This window comes from Pinus tabuliformis, chromosome 2_1 (assembly GCF_031772625.1).
Source record: "Pinus tabuliformis cultivar Carrire ecotype Pingquan chromosome 2_1, CPIR1, whole genome shotgun sequence".
Taxonomy (NCBI): domain Eukaryota; kingdom Viridiplantae; phylum Streptophyta; class Pinopsida; order Pinales; family Pinaceae; genus Pinus; species Pinus tabuliformis.
The window spans coordinates 857,966,816-857,984,908 of NC_142299.1; the positions used below are offsets into that span (position 1 = coordinate 857,966,816).

At 36.9% G+C, this 18,093-nt stretch overlaps 1 protein-coding gene across 1 annotated transcript; it reads left to right on the plus strand.

Annotated features, from left to right (window-relative positions):
• Window positions 1-9,285: 9,285 nt before the first annotated feature.
• On the plus strand, window positions 9,286-13,693 carry LOC149203385 (uncharacterized). The gene is given in 8 exon segments (XM_089400184.1): window positions 9,286-9,800; window positions 9,883-10,002; window positions 10,222-10,463; window positions 10,569-11,087; window positions 11,090-12,198; window positions 12,630-12,831; window positions 12,997-13,087; window positions 13,189-13,693. Coding segments are annotated over 8 exon segments (2,790 nt in total). The 5' UTR covers window positions 9,286-9,351; the 3' UTR covers window positions 13,247-13,693.
• Window positions 13,694-18,093: the final 4,400 nt, after the last annotated feature.

An 18,093-nucleotide genomic window follows, 5' to 3' on the forward strand; every position in this document is an offset into this window, starting at 1 on the left:
ATTGTGGGATCCCAAAGTGTACCCACTCTTGCTCAAAGAAGAGCTTAGCATTGGCCTCTGCTATGATACTCTTCTTGCAGACTGCCATAATGGCCATCTTAGAGAATCTATCGATGACCACAAAAATGCAGTTGTTGTCATGCTTAGTAGAAGGAAGGCCAACATGTAATCCATGGGGATGGATTCCTAAGGTCAACTAGGAGTAGGTAGAGGAGTATATAAGCCTTTCTTCTTGATGGTTGGTTTGGCAATGACGTAAGCAGTGCAGGATCGAATGTACTTCCCAACATCCTAGTGAAGGTTCGACCAATAAAAATACTTCTGCAATACTGCCATTGTTTTCTCTACTCCGAAATGTCTAGTGACCCAGCAGTGTGCCTCCCAAATCATATTGGCATGCTTGCTTGAAGGAACACAGATGTGTCCTAGGTGGCATAATAATGCATCCTGGAGATGGAAATTTGGGAATTTCTTACCTTCCAAGAGTGTCTGGTATGTGTTGTCGAATTCTAGATTGCTCTTATAAAGATGTGGCCACCCTAAAGTGTCATGCCTAAAGGAGTTGAGCACAATGATCAGCACCATGATTGGTGGCCGACTAAGGCAGTCGGCAACATTATTGGTGCTGCCCTTCTTGTACTTAATGTTCAAATGGAACTGTTGTAGGTATGTGGACCATTTCTGATGGCGATCGTTTTGCAACTTCCCTTGTGTCTGTATGAACTACAGGGGTCGGTGATCTGTGTGGATGACCGTTTCCTTCCCCATAATGTAATGCTTCCATTGACGACAGGTCTGCATAATGGAATACATTTATTTTTCATATGTGGGAAGCTTTCGAACTATGTCTGAAAGTGTCTCACTGTGGTAAGCCACTAGATGCCCCTGTTGAGTAAGAACTACACCAATAGCATAGTCAGAGGCATCTTTCCTCAATCTCAAATGGTTGTTACAAGTCTGATAATGTGAGCACTGGTGCAGAGCAGAGGAAATGCTTCAACTTGACAAGCTCCTTCTATTGGGTTTCAGACCAAAATAACTCTGCTTTTGCTATGCCCTTGGTGACTTGACTTAAAGGCCAAGTGATATGAGAGAACCCCAACACAAACCTGCGATAGAAATTGGCAAGACCCAGAAAGTTGCGGAGCTTTGTTAGAGTGGTTGGGACTTGCCAATCTCAAATGACTTGTATCTTGGTTGGGTCAACATGCACACCCTGCTCATCAATGTCGTACCTCATATATTGAATCTGGGTCATGCCAAAAGTGCATTTCTCCGAATTGGTACACAACTTGTGTTGTCACAAGGTTTGGAGAACCTATCGAATATGGTGGAGGTGCTCTTCCCAATTATGGCTGAAGATCAAGATGTCATCTAGATAAACCACCATGAATGCATTGGTGAAGGGTCGTAAGATGTCGTCCATCAATCTCATGAAGGTTGTAGGGGAATTTTTCAACCCGAAAGGCATGACCAACCATTCGAAAAGGACCTCCTTGGATTTGAAAGCAGTCTTCCACACATTAGAGGGTTCGATAGGCACCTGGTGATAACCAGAATTCAAATCGATCTTGCTGAAATATTTGGTCCCTTTGAGCTGGTCCAAAAGGTCATCAATCTGTGGGATTAGGTACCTATTCCACACAGTGATATTGTTCAACGCCCGATAGTTAACACAGAGTCTCCAGGTCCCATCCTTCTTCTATACAAATACAATTCGGCTCCCACGGGGTGATGAGCTTAGCCTGATGTGCCCTTTCTGCAACAACTCTTGAATCTACCTCTTAATCTCATCGTTCTCTAGAACAGAGCGTTGATAGATCGGTCCATTAGGTAGCAACGTGCCCAGGGTCAGTGCGATGGAGTGCTTGACCTAACAGTGCAAAGGCACCCCCGTAGGTGAGGAAAAAAACAAACTTCCTGGTCTGTGAAATGATCTTATTGCATTGCTTTGCAAATATCAAAGAGATGGAAGTAGGCGGGGCTACCTCCAGTATCCTATACAACTTATTACCCAAAGTAATAATCACAGAGCAAGGTATAGTCTCATATACAACATGTCACTTCTACAAGTATGGTTGTCATAATAATACATCAAAAACTTCAAGAGGGGCAACATCACACAGTACCTCATTTGTGAAGGGCTTGATGTTGTAGGGAAGGCAACATTGCTGGCTGACACGAAGATCTCATCCTTGGTGAAGCCACCCGATGGTGTACGAATGTGGATGTGTTGTAGTAGGTAGGCCCAGCCACTTCACGACCTCTACTGAAATAAGGTTTTTTTGGCTTCCACCGTCGATAATGAATTTTAGCGGAGAACCCTTCACCCACATCTGTGAGTGGAAGAGGCATTCTCCCTCCTCTGGATCTTCAGCATCATTCTTCTGGATCCTAGTGGTGGCCACAACGACACTGGGATCTGCGTCAATGATCTACTTCCCTTTATCATTCCCCTTGTCGGGTTCTGACTTAAAGTCAGAACATGCGTCTGATTCATAAGCATTCAGCTCGACTGCCAGTAACTGCTTGGCTTGACACTCACTCGTGTTGTGCGTGGAGCTCTTATGTAACTCACACCATTTTCCTATGTCCTTCTTTGTCTTCGTGGTGGTTGTTGAGATTGCAACAAGATGATGGAGCTTAGTGAAAAGAGTCGCCTTCACTAAGTGGGCCCGCAGGCTATTTTTGGCGCAAGTCTATTTTTTAGACTATGTCTATTTTTAGACATATGGATCATGTCTATGGATTGCAGGTTGTTGTTTATGGATGATTGATCAAGTTGGGAAAAATAGATGGACTTCTATTTTTGATGAAAGTGTGAGTGATCAAAGTCTATTTTCAGACTGGCTGTCAAAAATAGAAAAGTCAAATATTATTATCTCACAATAATATTTGGACTATAAACTTAATCTTATTCTCTTGGAGCACTTCAGTTTGAGCTACAGAGGTGGCACATGCAGCTGTCAGAAGGAAATACGATTTTCTTATGAGTCAGTTGAGTTGTTGCATGCATGACTTCAGTTAGAACTCAATCAGTTGAGTTTGGTGGAGTTGATTGTGGAGTTGATGGAGTTGTGTTCAGTTTAGCTTTGTTAAACTGGTTGTATTTAGTCTAACTGGCAAATAGACTAGAGATGAGTTGGGTGAATTAGTTATTAATTAATTCACAAGTTATTAACTCATAATACAACTAATGAATACATCAGTTAACTCAGTTGCATGTCAGTGCATGTTCAGTTCAACAGGGACAGGTGGTAGAGAATCAGATTGTTATCAGTTGTGACTATAGTTGTGCACCAGATCTTGCACAATCAAGGGATTGAGTATGCCAATGAGTTTGCTCACGTATTGGCCCACATTATAGCTTGTGCTCACATCCAACAAAGAGTGAGAGACTATTTTGCAGGTGAAAAACGAGTTTGGTGAGCCATTCTCATCAGTTCTTGAGCAAGTATTGAGCAGTGGAGGCAGGCAAGCAGTGGAAGAGATTTGGAGATCAGATCTGAGCTGTATTGTGTGTAACAGAGGTGGAGATACTTGTGAGAAGTATTATGTTGTGTAATGTTACATGACTCAATCATTAATATACAGATAGTTGGGGTTTTTAGCGAGATGCTTTCCCCGGGATACATACTGTGTTAATGTGTGAATGCTCTTGATGTTTTATTGTTATTGATGCTGCTATATTGATGATCAACGTAGAGGAGCTTATGTATTGTGTATGTTTTCCGCAATAGTACATGATCAGGATAATCTCCATTGAATATGTGTTAAATTATTCAAAATTTCTTCAGTGTTGTTCTTTGCTTGCGGTTTTGATGGGTTGTCCTGAGTCACCTGCCTTTGCTTTGTCCTTTGCTCTATGGATTGGGGGCACCTTTCCCTTGCTTCAGATTCACAAATCCAATGTCTCATTTCTTCTGTTTAAACTTATGCTCAATCTTGACAATGTATTGATATTCCGTGTCGAGTGAGGAGATGTCCAGGAACTCCATCTCATCCTGGATGTACCTGTGGAGGCAGCCGCGGTACTTGAGTACCAAATGTTGCTCAAAATCCTTGATAACCAATTTCGTGTGAAGGGTATGAAAAACATTGGTAAACGCTGGCACGTCTTGTTCCCTTCCCTGTAGTAGCATGGTCCACTTTATGTATTTATACTCATAGCTCCTGATGGGGTAGTACTGCTCCTTGATGGCGTCTTGAAACGAATTCCAAGTGGGTGCACTTGAAAATAATGTACTGTGCTACAATTAAGGAAATTGAAAAACTAAAAGAGACAGTGGTGGGGGTCCAGGTGGAATAGGCGGGTGGCCACCAACATCCACCTGGATCACACCAATAATAACTTTCTGTTTGTTTCAATAATGGAATTTTGAGTTTATTGAATGTAGAACTTACCATTCATTTTCTCCCCCCCATAATAACTTGTTTAGTTGTCTACATGTATTTTCAATGTATTTTTTAGTACATTGATTATAGAACTAATCACTAGTAGGAAATAATAGAATTTCCTTATTGCCATAACAACAAGAGCATAAAGATGTTGAATATTCATTTAGACCTCCTATTCAACATCGACATCATGAATTCTAGAAGGAGCTCACCAAGGTTTTCTTCAATTTTTCTCTTTAGTTCCTATTGGTTTATCTTGTTTACTTTCTTAGAGATAGAGAAAGTTGAAAGTAGTTTAATTGTTTCTCTTTGTTTCTATTTTCCTTGGTGAACCAACCCATTGTTTAGGGATAAATTGGTCACATTGTGCATATAATAACGTACCCACAATAAATTCTCCATTAATAAATGTAAATATGAGGAGGTGAACTCTTTGTTTCCATTAGACAAGGTTTCTTACTTACATCAACCTTGTATATGGTGGCCACTAAACTAGTGCTTGTATTTCTCAATGATGCTTAAAGAATTAGTCAATAACTCGTTTGTGGCATCCCTCTTCTAGATTGAGATGTAGATAACTAGTGAAAAATCACTTTGTAGGGGACTTGCTCCTCACAATATAAGAGAATCATGAATCAATGGGGAACAAATGGGTTTCCTTGATTATGACATTTTTTATACATTTGTAAGTTAGAAAACACAATGAGCTAAGACTTAATGCTTCAATGAGAGTATTAGAGTCGCCTTGTATTTGTTTACAAGTTAGTGTTGGTCTTTCTTTGAATTAGGTTAGCACTTTAAGTTCCCATACATTCCCTTTGTGTTATAGGTTTCTCCTAGAGAGCTCTAGAACATGGCTATTTAAAGAGTGGATAATAAACTTGACAAATAGATGACCAACATGTCTTGGTATGCCTATGATTTGGAGCAAAGGCTCGACAACCATGCATGTCTACCATTCTTCATTTTGACACTATCTCTTGACACTTAAAAAGGGTTGAAGAAGTCCCTCAAAGTTTTATAAGGGCCAATTTTGAAGGTTGCAATGATTTTTATTAAGTTAATTAGAACTTGTGCTGCAGTCTACTGGATTACGGTGGTATGGACCTTCTCAAGGTTGGCATGGATGCCCAAGTCTAATATGTTAAATAAATATCACAAACCTTAAAGAGCCGTGAGGCATGTGATGTTTTAATTACAAACTACATTATGTAGAATACCTCTTATAGAAAACATCTATGGTTAGAATGAGTATGCAAGGCTTTGTTATAATTTCAACTAAGATGAATATCAAAAGTGGTATTGTATCCTAGAGCATTTGGAAGGTTTGGGATGCCATCAAATCCTTCTTCAGATGGATAGTGTGCAACTTTACCTAATACCTCTCATTCAACCAACACCTCCTCTGGTGATCATTAATTTTTCTTTATGACAATGAGCCCATCATCGAAATTCCCTGGGTTTGGCCTTAGGGCTATATAAGCAAGGGATCACAACTATAATGAAGACTAGATCCCTTGGCATGAGTTGAAAGACAAGTCAAGGCTCAATAATGTTGACATACTGGTTTTCGATGGTCCAGGAATTGGTGCTAGACTGTCCATTTATGTAATGCCCCATATTATCAAATCAATCAATAAAATAATAAACAATAAAGTGAGAATAATAATAAATAAATAAAATAATAAACAATAAAATGAAGTTCAAAATAAATAAATAAAGGAATCTATAAAAAAATAAAGAGTAAGTTATGGAATAAAGTTAAGTTAAGAAAAAAACAAAGAATAATAATTGCATGATGACACATGAATTATTTGCTTGGACAATTTGCTTCCATTTTTGGAATGTGTTGCTCTCTTTAATGGATAAGAAGGGGGCTGTGAGGCATTCTTCTTTCTGAGAATAATTACAGGATAAGAGGGATTCATTGGCAACAATGGTTGATTGACGGCTCAACGGTGGTCAATTGTAGAAAAACATAGTGCAACAGAGCCTATGGTTGAGGGGAGAGTCATCCACATGACATCGGTTGCAGTCAACATGATCACAACGACTCAACATTCACAAGTTATAACTAAGCTGGATTCATCAACTTCTAGGTAAAATTTCTCTCGCTCACATATCATTAACAATATTTTTTTGTGTTGTTAATTATGGTCTCAATTTTTTGCAAGTAATTTTGTATTTAATTATGTTATAATTTTGGGGCATTACATATGGTATCATAGCTCAATTGCAACCCTTGAGACTTATGAGCCTTTATCTAACAATTTACAACAAATTTTATATGCATATTTAAGTTATTAGATAGAGCTTGTGTTTGAAACCTTGCTTAAAACCTCGATGTACGTATTACCTTAAACTCCAAGCTCTTTCTAAATTTGCATGAAAATTTCTTAGACCAATTTATCAAGTATTAAACTTTATATTTGTTAGGTCTTGATGTAGATCAAATTCAATCATAAAACATTTCATAGAAGTTTACATTCAATTCCTTTTATTGACAAGATTTTTCCCTATTTTAAACTTTTGAGTTAGATAGTCACTACATATAGAACTGGATATTAGTAACAAAGGGCTACTAATCTGCTTAAGGGGGAATGAATTGTGTTTTAGATACCTCAAAGTTCATGCTGAGCATGACCATTGAAAACTAATGGTGCCTAAGAAATAACCATCAAATTGTCATTTCATGAGATCAACTTCCTTGTACATGTCACACCCTTTCCTTACGAGTATTAGAAAGTTTTACATGCATTACATGCATGCAAGAAATGGGCATTTTGGTATGACTTTAGGGAAGTTCTATAAAGAAAGTTGGAATTTTTTTATTTATTTTTCACATGAAAAACATGAAGGTACTAATTAAATCGATTGTAAGTTGAGTTTTGCTTTAAGATAAAGAAATTCTAACATAATGTAATTATCTAATTATATTTTATTGTTATACAATGAGTGTATAACAAATAGCAAGAGATCAAGGAACAATGAATTTTTAATATAAATTTAGATAATTTTCAAAAGGAGTAGAATAGAGCTTCATCTCATGGATTCATGTTGCTTTAAATCATATTCTCCAATTAATTTGATGATATGGGGCATCACAATTTAAGTTGACTATTACATTTCAAGGCAATCAGTAGGAGTTTGGAAGTGAAATATATCAAAGGCCTGTCATAGATACAACCTTACATATGGATATTAGTAAGTTGTAGAGAGGCTAATTTTAAGACAAGGCAATTTTCAATAATGTCAACATACTAGTTTTAGATAGTCAAGGAATTGATTGTTGACTCTCTATTTATTTTGACTATTTCATTACTAGGCAATTGGTGGAAATGTGGACGTGGAATATATCAAAGGCATTTCACAAATATAACCTTGCATGTCGATATTAGTAACTTGCTGAGAGGCTAATTCTAGATATTGATTTGAATACAAATTATGTGTATGAAGGCCACAATGACCACTTTTTTTTTGTTTGAAATCCTTAATTGAGCCTACGAAAGCATTTATTTCCTAGTCCCTCATTCTTGGAAACCTTGTTGTTGGCCATTGCCTTATCCATATCGATATCCCTCACCCTCAATGCTTCCTTTCCATTTGCCTTGAGTCACTTAAATAACAATTTTTTTTATTTTTTATTATTTATTTATTTATTTATTTTTATGGTTTTTTCCTTCTATAAATTCAACATGATGGTGGATTTTTACCTTCTACACACATCTCTTTTAGTATCTTGAATCCCTACTATTTAAGTTGGGCATTGCATTGCTATGGCACTAGGGAAGTCTTGGAAGTGGAATGTATAAATGGCCTCTCACAAGTACAACCATGCAAATGGATGCTAGTAACTTACAAGGAGCCTATTTATAGGTATTCATTTGAAGCATATTTAACACTTGAAGGGTACACTAATTTCTTGGCTTCTTTAACTAAGGAATGTGTGGACATCTTTGATTGAGTTTAAACAAGCCTTTTTTTACTTAGTCCCTCAATCTACGAGGCTTAGTTGTTGGCCATCCCTTGTTCATTTGGATATTCGTCACCCTAAAAGCCCCCTTTGTATTGATCTCGAGTCTCTTAGATAACACCTTTTACAACTCTTCCCTTCTACTAATTCATCACAATAATGATTATTGGTTTTCTACAATCATCCCTCTCGAAGTATCATCTCTCAAAAAGTTAGACAATAAACACTCATAACTTGTTGAGTCTCATTCTTCTTTTAAATATCTTTCTTTTATATTCAAAAAAATATATAATGTTTTTTAATCAGATTTTCATAGATAAATTTTTTCATGTCCAAATAAATTATAACAATTCATCATACCAAATTAAAGAGATGATTAGTTTACCACAAGGAAGACACTATTTAACAAGCTCTAACAAACTAAGTAATATTAGAGATGGAAGTATAATTAAAGATTGAAGCCACCTTTTTTTTTCGAATGAAATATGAAATTAAAATGCATTTAATTGGTTAACCATAACTTATATTGTTAGGTAATGAATGTAGCTTGAAATCATCTATAATAGCACAAACCTCTTAAAATGTCTACGTACTAATTATCGTTATTAAGCATATAATCATGTTTTGACGTTTACTAATAAAATTTCACTAGCTAAATAAACACTTTTCAAACCCTTTTTCATACATTAAAGTGAGAATATATGTACTGAACCACTTATTAAAAAAATTACAGTGATTTTCAACGCTGAAAAGGCTCGGGATTAAAGAGAAACACCATCACCAACCCCGTCGTCGCTGTCATGGTTTTGAGCCTATGTGACGGTTGAGCTCGGATTCCCGCCATTATCCAGAGACACGAGCTGCCACGTAGGTATTCCCGCCACAATTACAAAGGATTAAGTAATGCTATGCCATGTGATGCTCTGAACTAGATACCGTTTTTGAGGGTCTTTTCCAAGAAAGGAAGCGGAGCAGCAACGATGGACAGTGCAGGAGGCAGAGGAGCAAGAAGCCGTGGTAGAGGCAGATCAATATATTCCTCTCAGAGATCACTCGACAACAATGAGAAGAGTCGGGAGGCTACAGGGCTCCCTTGCAAGAAGCCCATGCGCCTCAGTCATTCTCCCAAACCATCTTCTGCCGATTCCTCCAAAATGCAAATCAATGGAAGATCAGAGAAGGCCGCTGCCACAAGTCCGTCGTTGGTGTTGGGTGCTCCCACGCCTGAGAAAAAAAGCAGTCAAATTTCTTCTTCAAGGGTTAAAAACAGGGGAGTTGCTATGTCTATCAAAGAGGTCGTCAACCAAGCAAAACAACAATTGCTGAGCTCAAGCGATTCCACAGCTCAACCCCACACAATTCAGCAATCCGAGTCCATTTCTATTCACCCAAAGGCTCCAAGCCCTACAAATATCAACCTCCCAGAAAAGTAAGTACTAATCTTTCACTGCATTACTGCCATATGCATTGTTGGGTGTTTGGTAAACTCATATAATGTGTGGGTTTTGTAGGTATGCAATGCTCGCAGAGTTTTTTGATTCCATGGAAGCTGCCATCAGATTGCTTCGGCTCCGCAAGACAATCAGTAGCTTCCGTAACATCTGTCCCCAAGTCGAAACAATGACCCACAAGTATGTCTGTGTAACCACATAATTTTTCTTGTTCTCCTCTCATACCCACAATGCTTATCACTAGAAGACCGTAGTAGATATGGTACTAATCGTTGCAGGGTCGATAGGCCAGTAACAAGATTTAGGGTTCTTTCTAACTACAAAGACCAATTTCCTTAAATGTGTGCTTCAATTTTACTGTATCATCAACTGATAGTAAACCCTAAACTGTTTTTTCAGGAGATTTATGTATAGTCATGTGGCACAAATGAAGCACATTTTCCCCGAAGGATTGCTGTTGGAGAAGACCATGGTACATGACGAGAAGACACTGTGCATGAAGCCAGACTTGAAAATCACTCTCTTGCATGATGCACTGCTAAGTGGCAAGGAGAAGGCCTCCAATGGCAACAACACATTGGGTTTGCGAAAAGCATTCTACACCCGCCTAGTGGCATTTGTCAAGGCTTATCCCAAGGCAAGTCTACTCTTGCTATCTTGTAATTTTTTTTTTTTTGTCAAACCTTTCAATAGCATGGGTTTTAACTTTGAATGTATACTGTATGCATTCATTGCAATGCAGGGAGATGATGTTCCAGAGGCAATCCTACCAGAGCCATTCAATAGAAAATGTCAGCTAACTTCCCCAGTCTCCTCCCCACTTCCTTCTTTGATATGTAACAGCCTTACCCCAGCAAGAGTTGCTGCTTCTACTCTGCCTGAGAATCATCAAGAAGAATCCCAACCCTCTATGATGTCTTCACTATTACCCAAAAGTTTCCAGAGGCGTTTTTCTCAGAGAATCCTCACACCCCAACCATCTGTGGATTCATCATTCCCTGTGCCCAAGCAAGATCCAATTCCGAAGCCTAATTCCGAGGTCCTTGAAATAGTGAAAACAAATGATGGTCCTGAGTCTTCGCCATCTCCTTTTCCCACGCAAGACCCAATTCAGAAGCCTCCTTCCCAGGTCCCTGAAACATTGAAATCATATGGTGCTGGTGGGGGTCATCCCTCATCTTGCCACTCTCATTTTTCTCCAGGATTTAAGAGCCAGTTTGCTGCCAGTTTCTGCCCCCGTCAAATACTCAAGACATTAAAGAATCTAATGAAATAGAATGTAAATTATCTACTTGTAATAAAACCAATCTAGCGTCCCCCATCTCAAAGTCTTGCAGCACTCCTCAAATGTCGCATTCTCACCAGACCCCTTCTAGGATCCCTAACCCAGTCGTTGTAGCCGAAGGTACTATTGATGTAGACACACCTTGCGAAGCAGTACTAGTGTCGGAGAATGCAAGCTCCCGTATGACAAAGGGGTGCTTTTCCCCAGTAACACCAGGGTTTACCCCTCATTCTATTCAATTGAAAAAAGCTTCTGATGTCTCCTCTGCTGACAAAACTCCAGTTGTTAAATCCATACCGAAATCTAACATTAAGAGCCCCATGAGTAAGAAATCTCTGCGATTTGGGACTGTTTCAGTTGCACCTAATACATCCTCTCCTATCCGGTCTCCCGGAACACCAGACTTTGCTTCTCCAGAGTCCTCTCGTCTTTCTCAGTCATCTGTGAAGAAATCAAAAAATTCTAATGTCAAAAGATCAATAGCTTTTAACAGACAATTAGAAGACTCCTCTATCCCCCCTGCTTATCCTGTTTCTGAGCAACCTCAAATCCGTTCAACTTCTTTAAAAAGAAAGGCAATGGAGGCCAATCTGGATGATCTCTCTGAAAGTTTTCAGTCTAAATCGTCCCCTGCTCTCTGTACACCTGTTAAGTCCAGTGAAAGAGATTACTATGTGGGTTCAACCAAGCCATCTCCTTTGAGCGCAGCTGCAAATGTGCTTGCCATATCGAAGAAAAATGAGAAGGCGATGCAAAGCCCTACATGTTCTCCCCAGTCTCATAGAAATCCATTAATCTTGGAGAACACTCCAGAGAAAGGGGTGCTTGACACTCCACCATTGCGTGCTCCCAAGCGTCTCAGATTGAGTGGAGATGAACCACAGACACTGCAAGTTGAGGCAACTAAGACTTGCTCTCAAACAGCCTCGCCATGCTTTCAATGTCCTAAAAAAGGCAATGTTGAACATTGCAAGCTGGACACTGGTAGAGCATCATTTATTTCGGAGCAAGCTGAGAAAATGAGTATCGATGGAATGTCTGAATCAGACTGGAAAATTCTTCAGGTCCTTCCCATGCAAGTGTTACAAGAGGTAAGTTAATTTCATTATCTTTTGTGGTTTTACATTTTTCGTACTTAGTTGATTCAAGTTAATAATAGTGAATTGCTTTCAGATTAGGCAGGAGACCTGCAGCTCTGCCCCTTGAATTCAGTCCCTGTTGTCTAGCGTCTTCGAATTTTTATTTACATGTCTTGTCAAATAGGAATGTATTTTCCTTCTGATTTCTCTCTAGAAGCCTCAATCCTTCGCTGCTCTGCTCTGCTCTGCTCGATTCTTGGTTGAATACATGCTTGTTGCAAACTGAATGCATGTTATATTTCAAGTCATTAGCAGTGAAGATAATTTTGCAGGTCACCTTAAAACTATAAACTACCTTAAAACTATAAACTACGCTATGCTCCTGAATAAGATCATCTGTATCTGTAAGTACTTATTTTAAGACTCGAGAGTATTTTTTGCAGGTTATTGAAAGAGAATCGAAGTCACTAGAGGAACGTAAGTTGGGTGTATCGGCTGCCAGAAAGCGTCAGCAAATGATTGGATATTTGCCTAAACTTTTCAACATGATACGTCATATATTTCGTTCAAGCAAACGCTCAGTGCTTACACGGCAGGAGCTTGTGCACAAAATACTATCAAATCACACAGATGTCACTGATAGAAGTAAATTACTTTCTTACTTTGAACTTTATCAGATACGCCTCTGTTATGTTTTCTTGGCATTGTTGCTATGACTATATAATCTCCTTCCTTGTCTAGTTTTGCAGGGAAACAAATTCAGTGCCATTTTGTTTGATGGGATCTCATGCTTAATATTTGTATTTGCAGGTGAAGTCGAGGAGCAGTTGGGCCTCCTTCAAGAGTTGGCGCCTGACTGGATTTCTGGAAGGACAGCCTCCAGTGGTGACTTTCTTTACAGGTAAACTATGCATGAATTGAATTGAAAGAAATGGTATCCAATTAAAACGTGAACGACATTATTCTTGTGCGTTATATATAACTTGTTTTACTTGGTTTCAGTGTCCAAAATAACATAGATGTGCAAACGATCCACACAAGATTTGCGAGTGCCGCTTAAACACAGGCTTGGAAGGAAACCTGAAGGAATACACCTGTGAAAGTTGTTGAGGACATGGAATATGCGTGCCATATGGGAGTGAAACTAGGCATAACCGTCTTGCAGACTGTGCATCCGTTGCTCGTTGTTGAAGAAAAACTTTCATGCATCATTACTTCTGTGGGTTGACGCTATCGTTTATCACTTATTTTAGATAGAAGTGAGGTCAAATCTGCATGGCTTTGTTACGAGACTAAGGGTTGCCTTGCCACTGATGCTGTATATAATTAAATTATAACTACTGATCCCTTATTCTTCCCAGCTGGGATATGAGGAAAGGATGTTAGATAATCAACATTGAGTCTCTCTGTACATGACTGAATGACAAGAAGGATTAACGTTATCCATTAATGTTATAAAAAGGAAAACCACTTCATCTCAAATTACTTTAAAAAATTACTTGCTTTCCCATGGGACAGGCTTTCACTTTTGCACTTCAAATTACTTGCGTGCTGGTTCCAAGGGGACAGGTTTTCACTTTTTCACTTCAAATTGCTGGCTAGTTTCAAAGAGAAGCTTTCACTCCTATTTTGCACTTCAAATTGCTTGCTGGTTACAAAGAGAGGCTTTCACTCCTATCAAATGTCTGGATTTTAAACCTATAACATAATTTAACCAAACAGGAACATTATTTTGTTGATTAACATCACTCTTAACCAAACAAAAACATTATTTGTTGATCATAAATCATGAGGGAGAAAACTTTTTACTTTGTTGTTTGTTGGAAGTTGTAACGAGTTAGCCTTACTAATAATAATGCAAAGTTACATTACAGCTTATCTTCTTAGAAGAATAGCCTAATAGCCTTGTACTCAACCAGTGCCAGGTTGTCTGAGGTGTACTTGCCAGTGTCTATTTTATAAATGGTGTGTCATCAATTTGTCTTGGTGCTTAAATGTTCGGGCTGTTTATTTTATTTTGTCTAGCTTTTTAAATAATCCATATTTTCATATCACTGTTTATACCGATGAGACATCTGGTGCACAATGTAACTGGGCAAGTAACTCGTTTACATTTTCTTTTAAGGCAAATTTAGTTCTGATGTGCCACTTCCTGGAGATTTATTGGGAATATATGCTATTTTTTTCCAACAAAGTCATAATCGTCTTCACTCTGATACACCTATGAAACCGATAAAGATGAGACCCACACAAACCCAGAGACAAAGGCGTTGCAAACAAATGAGAGGGGAACAATGGTTGAAATTTTGCGAATTGTTTGCAGTTCCCGATCAGCAGAACATATTCAGATGATTAATCTTTATCATGTATTTTTCAATAGATTGAAGTTCCCAAAACCATTTTTCGTCTGAAACTGTAGTTTTAGTTTGATTCAGAAACAAAATCACATTTCGCCTCTTTTATTAAGCTCCAGTGTTTCTATACACTTTACGGGGTTAAACGGCGTTCTGTTCATGGCGTATGACACATGCACAGGGATTTTTTTTACATACAGGGATTGTTTAATTGTGTCTATTTTGCTTTAGTTTTTATGCAATGAACCCCACATTTTCCTTGAAAATAGCACTCACAGTTTCAGTGAACACTGAACTTCATGTGAAACAATGAAAATGAAAATTTTCTTCTTCAAACTGTGGTCATAAGCTTTCCTACCAAAGGCTGGCTATGACAAGTTTTATATGCCATGGATCAACAATTGGGATTTTGGAAAAAAATAAAAAATTTAATGACGTCTACAAGACCTAAGCCCTATAAGGGACCTAGGACACCAAACTATCACAATTTCGAACTTTTCTCTCAAGTTTACTTTATTGTCATGAATCTTGACCAAAAATTTCAATAAATTTTGACCAAAAAGTTCACAGTTTTGATAAAACCTCTTCCTCGAACAGCTTGTTGGAACTTTGGAAGATTTTAACCTTTTTAATTAAAACTACAGTGCACATAAACCTAAAATCCATGGAAGCTAATGAATATGAATGATATATATATAAGCTAATGAATATATATATATATATAAACAAACAAGTTCCGTAACAGAGATTAGTTCCTGTCATTTCAGTGGAAATTATGTTTTAATTGATATATGGAGTGAAAAAACTGCATAAATTTTGGTGGTAGGTATTCACATTTATATTTTTACTCCTATTTATTAAAGTGGTAAAAACACAAATAATGATGTCATTTAAGTATATTTATGTACATTTTATTCCTATTGTATTTTATGCAAATAATTTTTTAAATTATGGTGGGTAGTAATTTATGATGTAAATATGAGTTATCAAAGATTTTAATTTTGGTTTCATGATGTAAATATTGGTTTTAGTTTAACAAGACTTAGTATTTGCCCGGAAAACAATGGAAATTCGGTCGTGATTTTGATAAATTCTGGCATTTCTTTTTTCTTAAATCTGGGTTACAGCTATGAAGATTCAAGATTTTGGGTGCTCCAAAGGTTTTTGAAGGTGCTGAATCCACATTTTCACCATCAAAAATACAATTCAAATACTCGTAGTGAATGGGTGGATATTTTTCACAGTCAGGGCAAAAATGATGCCTCCTTAGATAACACTTAAATATTGCAACTGTATCCAAAAAATTATGGCTGTAAAATTCAAGGCAATTATCCACATGCCCCAAAGGCTACAATAAGACCTTCAAATTACGGTCTAATCAGATGTTTGAAAATTAATTTGTACAATAATATCCAAAAGTAAATCTTTGTTTTCCAAAGTTAAACACTATAAGTTGCATTGTTGAATGCTAAACTAATAGTGGTCTATTGACAAATTGATTGCTAGAGACTTGGCAAGGACTAATAACACATGAATGTTTACTTAACTTAAATCATTCATATATATAATATATAAGGTACATATTTATTAAACTCATATAAGCATATTAATTTTTAGTATGGGGATGATCATCATCTCATAAGTATTAAAGTTTAAGAAAATAATATATTTATGTGATGTTAATTTTCGTGATTTTATTTTATTAATTTAATCTCAAAATTAGTAATTTAAATTATGTTGATTTTTTTATAATTTATTCATTATTCTTTAATCTTTTAATACATAATTTATTAAAATTATGTCATGTATTTGGACCATCACTTAATGTACATATACATCCAATGTTGTTAAACAATGAGCATAAATGGTTAATCCACACAAACACCTCACAACTTCATTAAAAGATAGGGTATAGGTAATGCATGCTTGCATTAATTTGATGCACCTATTTTATGTTACTATAGAGAACTATTCTATGCATTTTGAGGTGCACCTAAGACACATACCCAACATTCTTAAGCAATGGGCATAAACACTTACACACAAAAGCACCTAATAAACCTATTAAAAGATATGCTCACAGGTGATGCATCTATTCATGTGCTTATGTGATGCATCTACTCTACTTGTGTAAATGATGAACCTATGTGCAAGTATTTGGTGACAATAACCTACTATCTTTACCATCCAAGCCCCTAAACCACTAGGCCCTATAACCTCAAGGTTCCTTAACCCTTTTTCCAACAAACCCACTCCCTTTGATTCCGCTAACACTTAATTGAATAATTCTATCCACTAAATAAAGCTAGTTGCATGCCCAACTCACATAATCACTTAATGCACATAAGCTCCCAATGCACATGAGTAACATATAATATCTAGTGCACATAAAGACACATAGAAGAAACTAAGCAATGTGCAAGAACACCTAGCCCACACATGCACCAAATGAATGTAAGGATGCACATCAACAACGCACCTATGAGACGGATGAGTAATGCTAACATTTGGCTTGATGGCTCATGTCCAATATTGCACCAATATTATAGTTATGTCCAATGACCACTCCACCTTACACTACATCTTAGCACTAGCCTTTTCATAAAGCCTAATTATAAGACTATGGAGCTTAGGAGGGGTATTGATCTCTTTGAATGTTTTCTAAAGCTTGGCTGGGAATGCGTTGACAACTTTTATGAATTAATGAAACAATATGTGGTTTTTTTTTATTGTGTAAACAACTTATTGATGGTTGAATCAGTTTTTCCACCAACAACAAGGGAGAATCAGCTGATGACAAGTCCCAAATAGACATACTTTCATTTGGTATAACAATTTCTAGTTTCTTCTTCAGGTTGCCACCTGAAGAGTTGGAATCGATTTAAATATCAATTCAATATGAAATAACTATTCTATAGTGCTTGAACTCTATCTATATTATATTTGCTATCTATAATAATACTATATTTAATTATCTATTTTAGCTAGGATTGTGTTTGTCTAGATTAAATATAAGAAAAATAATTAATTATTGAATTAAATGAAGGAATTCATAAAATCAACAAAGTATTAAGCTCAAATACATATATTGGTATTTTCAATATAAATAGTTATCCGAAAATTCATATGTACTCTTTATCCAATATAAAACAAACAAATCGTAAAAGAAAAATCACAATTAAAATGAATATGAAAATTGTACAATCTATAGAAATACAAATTACACAATATCACACTCACAGAAAACACTTCTCCAAGGATATTTGGCTTTTAATTGTCATTAGAAGATTGATGAAAAAATACAAACTTTTGGAGTTTAAAATTTTTAGGCTTCTCTCTATCCAAAGAATTCCCTTTTAACCCTATTACTCCACACAATACATTCAATTTCCCCTTCTTTTAGTTACAACAACTTTCATTTTCCAACTTGTATTTATATAACACTCTGGAAAAAAAATTGTTAGATAAAATCACAATTATTTTTTTCAAGCAATGATGTTGATACACGTTTTCCATTTTTTTATTCAAAGAATTTTTGTTATGTATACCAAAT